The following is a 7,654-nucleotide window of genomic DNA, read 5'->3' as shown; positions in this document are numbered from 1 at the left end:
GGTCAATATTTAGCCGAGATACAACTATTTGAAAATCTGGAATCTGAGGGTGCAAAAAAATCAAAGTATTGAGAAAATTGCCTTTAAAGTTGTCCAAATAAAGTACTTAGCAATGCATATTACTAATCAAAAATAAAGTTTTGATTTATTTATGGTAATAAATTTACAAAATATCTTCATGGAACATGATCTTTACTAAATAGCCTAATAATATGTTTTTATTGAACATTGATGGAGCAACAGATTGTGTGTATAAATAATAATAATAATAATAATAATCTTATAAATAAAGGAGGTGGCAAGGTGGGCCTCACCAGCATGGGGCAAAAGGCACAAGGTATTTATAGAGCATATATGTTTTAAATAATATCTAAGTTAATACTTGTTCAAAACAATTACATCATGCAAATATGAAAAAAATATTTAGGAGCACCATTGCGACCAGATCAGCATATTTGTGTGTGCAATCAGAGGAGCTTCAAAGGTTTCTACTTATAATGTGTTTTCGCAGTGTTAATCAGAATGCACTCACTGCTCAAAAGAGTGGAGTTTTGTTCAGTGCCGAGCTCACGAATCCTCTCATTATAGCAAACAAAGTTTAGACACGATGTAAATAAGAGATTCATTGCGCAGTGAGCTTCGTAGACTACAAAGGAACTTTGTGAGATCACGATGAACTGAGGTGAGTGACAGCTTTTAAGGATTATTAAGGTTTGTGATGCTGATTTAATACAGCAGTCCAAAAAAAAAAGAAGTTCAATAAACAAGAAGCACTTGCTTCGTTCCTGCATGAATCAGCTTTTTGAACGAATCAATTGAATGAATGATTCAGTGCTAAAATCAGTGACTTGCCGACACCTACTGGCAGTTTTATTTTTATTTTTTAAAGTATAATTTCAGATATTTAAATCATTGAATATTTGTATATTCAGAATTTTATATTTAACACTCATGCCACCTCTGAGCCTAATTAAACTTCTGTAAATATACCTGCATGCCATTTTGTGTTCTTCTGTGCCACCTATGTAGTGCAAATGAAATTTGTTCATACTGATTACCAATTTGTATTTGATTGGTAACTTATTATTCTTATAATGTTTTCTTAATATGTTTTAATTGGAAATTTAGAAAAAAAAAAAAAAAAGCTTATAAATATAAATGTTTGAATTTGATGTAAAAGATGTCATACTTTTACAAAAAGTAAAAAAAATAAATAAATAATAATAATAATAATGCCACTACAAAGGTTTTAAAACCACTTAAGCTCAGGGCGTTTTTTGGTATTTTCGCCTAAATTTGACATACTCAAATTCAAATGTTTACCCTACACACATACAATGGAGGAAATGAAAAAAAATTGTTTCAATGTAAAGAAAACCCTTTGAACTACAAAATTTGAGTGTAATTCTTTATAAATAACATTATATATTTTTCAAATATTACAATAAACACAAACAAACATAGGCGCTTTTGGAGTTTTAAAACAAATTATTTTTTGGAAATTCTGTAATTCAGCTTCTATTAGGTCCAGCTCTCTGCAATTTACTTTGTTTGGAAGCTTAATTTTACTGCTTTATGAATATAAAAATCAAAAGGAATGGTATTCTTTGTAAAGCAGACACTCCAAGCTTTCAAATGAACCCATATGGCTGATACCATATAAGGAAGGCATAATGTAAATGAAGCATAAACATTTTTAACGCGATTTTGGCAGAGTTTAACTGGTTTTAAAAAGCCCTAGTAAATCACTTTAAGGAGTCAAATATCACCTCGTAATTGTAAGGCAAATTTTCCAGAAGGTACTCTTAAATTTTGTATTGTGAAAATATGCGTAGAGCCCTGCATTCAAAATGTTCATTTTGAAAATACAGAAATACAATTATTTAAAAAAAAATAATGATTATGAAAGCATTGAAGAAAAAAAACATAATAATTTAATATACCTTAATGTAATATAATATAACATAACATAACATTATTAAAAAACACATTTTAAATATAATGGTTTCATTATAAATATGGACTTTATCTCTAAGGTACTATATGACATTTCCCATTTGAATCTAACCATCATGTCAACAAATGGAACAGTCAGCCAGTTATTTATTATCATGTTAATTGTGCCTTTAGCCCCAACAGCAGGGGCTGTTTTTACCCCAAATTGCACATTTTTACATAATCTTCCATTATTGAAAAACACCCATGAAAAATCACCAAATCTATAGCTCATTCAAACACATAGATATTTTAATGCACTTTGGATTAAGCACATAAACCACGTTCAGTGTCTGAATTCAGTAAAGTTCTCTGCTGAAGGAATAGTTATTAGAAATTAATTAGAATTCAAAGGCAGAACTTTGACAAGCTATCTGCACTTTCCAGCCTGGGAGATTAAAAGGTGGAGAAATCTCAAAAGATGGAGATTTTATTATTTTTATTCTAATTAGGGAGAGAGTTATAAATATCTCTTGTGGACGAGAGGAGAAAAGGTGGGTGTTTATCAGTGAGGGATGACAAAAGTCAAAGAAAGACCGTAATCCTGAAGGTGTTTCATTTAGCAAATGTCCTTGAAATGGAAGCAGAAGTAGTTTTGAGGATTGATGATAATATTTTCCTATTATTGCACAAAGATAAAAAATGAGTATGTTGATTAAATCTTTAGCTTTTTCACCGCACAGAGGACTATATTTCTGTCAAATGCTTTAAATGTAACAGAATGACTTTAAGTTCACTTAGAAACCATTTGCCTGTTGGTTTTAGTTTAGTGATCAATTCAAAGACTCCAAAACTATGACATCTGAAATGTTATTTGGCACAAACACATTTGTTATTAGTAGTATCAGTTTCATTTACATTGCTTCAGTAATCATTTGCTAAAGTAAGTATCAGTATCACTATTACTGTTTCTCGTCAGTTAGTGTTTGAACACTGAGCATTACATTTCAGCATTGTACGATTAAACCCATGCAATTTGCCAGTCTGTCTGTCTCAGACTATAGAACACCCTAGCAACAGCACACAAACCACTCAGAACACCTTAGCAAATGCAAAGCAATGCCCTAACAACCACCCAAAACAGCTGCATGGCAATGCACAAATAAACACTCAGAGGACCCCAGCAACTGCATAGCAACATGTTGGCAAACAATGAGAACACCCTAGCAACTACATAGCAACACACTAGCAACTAACAGGAATCGCACCAGCAACTGTATGGCAACATGTTGACAGCCACTTAGAACACCTTACCAACTGCATAGCAACACATTAGCACCCCAGCGACTGCATAGCAGCATGCTGCCAAACACTCAAAACAGCCTAGCAACTGCAGAGCAACACACTCGCAACCATACCAGCAACTGTATAATAACATGTTGACAAACACTTAAAACATCCTAGCAACACAGTAGCAACCACCTGGCGACTGCATAGCAACAGGTTTTCAAACACTCAGAACACCATAGTATGCACATAGCAACACAGTAATTACCACCTGGAACCATACAAGCAACTACATAGCAACATATCAACCACCACTTAGAGCCATACCAGCAATTGTATAGCAACATGATAACAAACAACCAGAACACCCTGGAAAATGTGTATCAACACACTAGCAACCACCTGGAGCACCACAGCGACTGCATAGCAACATGTTGGCAAACACTTAGAACACCCTAGTAATGGCATAGCAACACAGTAGTGACCACCTGGGACACCCCAGCAACTGCATAGCAACATGTTGGCCAGGACTAAGAATACACTATCAACTGCAAAGGAACACACTGGAAAACATTCAGAACACCGCAACAACTGCATAGCAACATGTTAACTAACACTTAGAACACCCTAGCAACTGCATAGCAAAACACTAGAGACCAATTGTAACCATGCCGGTAACTGGATAGCAACATGTTGGAAAACATTCAGAACACCCTAGCTACAGCTTAGCAACATGTTGGCAAACACAAAAAAAACAAAAAAAAAACAAGCAACTCCATAGCAACACAGTAGCTACCACCTGGAACCATACAAACAACTGTATAGCAAAATGTTTGGTATACACTCGGAATACTGGCAACTACAGTACACTACATAGCGAGGGGTGTGAACCAGAAGGGCGTAAGTGACATTTTTGGTGAAATGGAGATATACATATATATCAAATGAAAGCTCTTAATGAGCTCTTTCTACTGGCAAAAGTACTGTCATCCATGAGTGTACACATTTTTATTATAAACAATTGAAATCAGTACACAAAGTCAAATCAAACTATGGTAAAATTTTTGTTTTGGCTCTCCTGTAAAGTTGGTGAAATGTCACTTACGCCTTTCTGGTTCTCACCCCTCGATAGAAACATATTTGAAAAACACAAAAACCCACTAACAACTGCAGAAACACAGAAGCAAATACCTGGAACACCATAAGGGCTCCATGGCAACATGTTGGCAAACACACAGAACACCCTAGCAACTGCATAGCAGCATGATGGCAAACATCCAGAACACCCTAGCAACTGCATAGCAACATGTTGGCAAACACCGTAGCAACTGCATAGCAAAACAATAGCAACCACAGCCCAGCAGCTGCATAGTAACGTGTTTGCAAACACTATAGACACCCTAGTAACCACATATCAACATTAAGAACAACCTAGCAATGACATAGCAACACACTAGCAACCACTTGGAATGCTCTAGCAACTGTAGGACAAGAGAACACTGTAGTAATCGCAAAGCAACACTCTGTCAACCTGTGAAGCAAGCTCCCCTCACACAGTCTCACACAGTTTTAATGTCTGTGTTTCTCTCTTCCCGAAGGCATATTTCAGGTCCTTCCCACCAACAACCTGCAGATCCTGAGAGTGAGTAAAGCTGATGAGGGTGTGTATCGCTGTGAGGCGCGTGTTGAGGCCAGAGGAGAAATCGATTTCAGGGATATTGTGGTGCTGGTGAACGGTAAGAGCTGTTCTTCACGTACTGTATGCACTTCCTCCCTGAGCTCTGAACAGCTCAATAACCGTACAGCGCTCGACTGGAGGAGTGTTTCAGCATCATACTGTAGCTTACCCACTCTAGTCACAGACTGACCAGTAAAAGTCCATATGAAATCAGAATTGATACTATTAATCCATGAAAGTTAATGCACCGAAAAATGTTGTTTGACTTGGTAATCTTTAAACAAAATCTGAAAATGTGCTTCTGCTCTGGAATGGCACTCCTTCTCTGATGACGTCAGTTTGACAGCTTAACCACTCCCCTCTAATGGTTAGTTTGCTATGAACGAGAGATGGCAGGGAGGTGCGCTAAAATAAAACTCCACCCTCTATTCAGTATTCAGTTTTAGTCGAAAATACGTCACAATACTGAAGTAAAGTAGATAGCAACTTAGGTTCATGTGGACTTTAATGTTTAACTATTTACCAGTACTTAATAATGTCTGTCACAGGGGCGTTTCCTCCGCGGAGGCAAGGGAGGGAGTGTCTCCTCTCCTCAAAACTGGATGAGAAAATAATCGATATTATAAAAATAAAACCGCGCAAATATGACTAAATATGATATTAAAAGTCTAAAAGTTACTCGTTTTTATAAAGTAACACTGTCCAACAGCGACACCCACAGGTAAAGTTACAGCGGAGGCTTGCCTCCCTTCGGTCCATAAACTTTCTACAGAGACCTCGTGCCGTGACTTTTCTGGAGGCTCATTGAGATGAATGGGGGAAAGTCACGTGAGAGGAGGAAATACCTCCATCGCACTATAATTGGATATGATCGGTTATGATTGGATGTGATTGGTTCGTGTGATAAATCCCGCCTCTTGTTTTTGTGCGAGCTCTCGGCCTGAATGAAGAAAATGATGGCGTTATTGACTAATTATAAAGTAAGTAAACAACTCTCCTGCTTAGATATCACTGCTTTATGTCACGTCAAAATGAAACATGAAATGGCTTGAAAACGTGATGACTGTCAGTTTTTAGTGAGCATTCAGCTTGATGAAATGAAAGATGTACGTTATCTTTGTGCCTGTGACAATGTTTGTGACAGGGCTTTTATGATGATGAACCGAAAAGTCGACTATTAAAAAGAACAGCTGAACATCAGTTCACAAATAAAAAACGGAGTGTCTACTTACAAGTGCAAATAGCCCGCCTTGTTGGCAGGGGTTTTACACTAAATCCACCCATCAACGTGTGATTACAAAGCATTACAGAAGACTGTCTTTCAATAACTGCTCTAGTGGCGCAGATGGTGAAGTATGTGTTAAGTCGTTTTTGACGATATCGACTGGGGTTCGAATCCGCTTTTTGCCTAACTATTTTTTCCTACCTTTTCAAATAAGATATCACTTTGGAAAGGCATGTATTGGAGTGTCTCCTCTCCTCAAAATTGGATGAGAAAATAATCGATATTACAAAAATAAAACAGTGCAAATATGACTAAATATGTCATATTTGACATTATATGATATTAAAAGTGTAAAAGTCACTCGTTTTTATAAAGTAACACTGTCCAACAGCGACACCCACAGGTAAAGTTACAGCGGAGGCTTGCCTCCCTTCGGTCCATAAACTTTCTACAGAGACCTCGTGCCGTGACTTTTCTGGAGGCTCATTGAGATGAATGGGGGAAAGTCACGTGAGAGGAGGAAATACCTCCATCGCACTATAATTGGATATGATCGGTTATGATTGGATGTGATTGGTTCGTGTGATAAATCCCGCCTCTTGTTTTTGTGCGAGCTCTCGGCCTGAATGAAGAAAATGATGGCGTTATTGACTAATTATAAAGTAAGTAAACAACTCTCCTGCTTAGATATCACTGCTTTATGTCACGTCAAAATGAAACATGAAATGGCTTGAAAACGTGATGACTGTCAGTTTTTAGTGAGCATTCAGCTTGATGAAATGAAAGATGTACGTTATCTTTGTGCCTGTGACAATGTTTGTGACAGGGCTTTTATGATGATGAACCGAAAAGTCGACTATTAAAAAGAACAGCTGAACATCAGTTCACAAATAAAAAACGGAGTGTCTACTTACAAGTGCAAATAGCCCGCCTTGTTGGCAGGGGTTTTACACTAAATCCACCCATCAACGTGTGATTACAAAGCATTACAGAAGACTGTCTTTCAATAACTGCTCTAGTGGCGCAGATGGTGAAGTATGTGTTAAGTCGTTTTTGACGATATCGACTGGGGTTCGAATCCGCTTTTTGCCTAACTATTTTTTCCTACCTTTTCAAATAAGATATCACTTTGGAAAGGCATGTATTTTCAATAATAATGAAGGAAATAATCTAAAAGTTGAACTTAAAATATTGGATAGGATTATGGTAGGTTTTGGGAAGGATTTATTGTCCCATAAGGTGACATAAATAATTAATCAATAATCAATCATTTGAATTAAAATGATAATTTACACTCAATATGTTATTAATGCATACTGTTTTATAATGTACTACAATACTGAGGTGCAGATAATTGCCACTATTTGCAATAAGTAGTATAAATAGCAGAAAATCCTGCTAACGTTAGGTGTAAATTCAACCTATAGCTATTTGCACTTGGTGTAAACATTAAGTGTAACAAGGACATGAATTATTTATATTTATATATATATATATATATAAAAATGCCTCCTTATTTTATAACACCT

At 36.4% G+C, this 7,654-nt stretch overlaps 1 protein-coding gene across 1 annotated transcript in view; it reads left to right on the top strand.

Moving 5' to 3' along the window:
• Nucleotides 1-7,654, top strand: part of LOC107654426 (neural cell adhesion molecule 2-like) — a 113,494-nt gene that overhangs the window by 2,499 nt on the left and 103,341 nt on the right. The window contains exon 3 of the mRNA XM_016441477.1: nucleotides 4,821-4,958. Coding sequence (XP_016296963.1) covers nucleotides 4,821-4,958 — 138 coding nt within the window. The remainder of the gene's footprint in view (nucleotides 1-4,820; nucleotides 4,959-7,654) is intronic.

This window comes from Sinocyclocheilus anshuiensis, unplaced genomic scaffold (assembly GCF_001515605.1).
Source record: "Sinocyclocheilus anshuiensis isolate Anshui unplaced genomic scaffold, SAMN03320099.WGS_v1.1 scaffold2580, whole genome shotgun sequence".
Lineage (NCBI taxonomy): Eukaryota > Metazoa > Chordata > Actinopteri > Cypriniformes > Cyprinidae > Sinocyclocheilus > Sinocyclocheilus anshuiensis.
The sequence above is the reverse complement of the archived record's forward strand: the minus strand, read 5'-3'. Positions and strand labels throughout refer to the sequence as shown.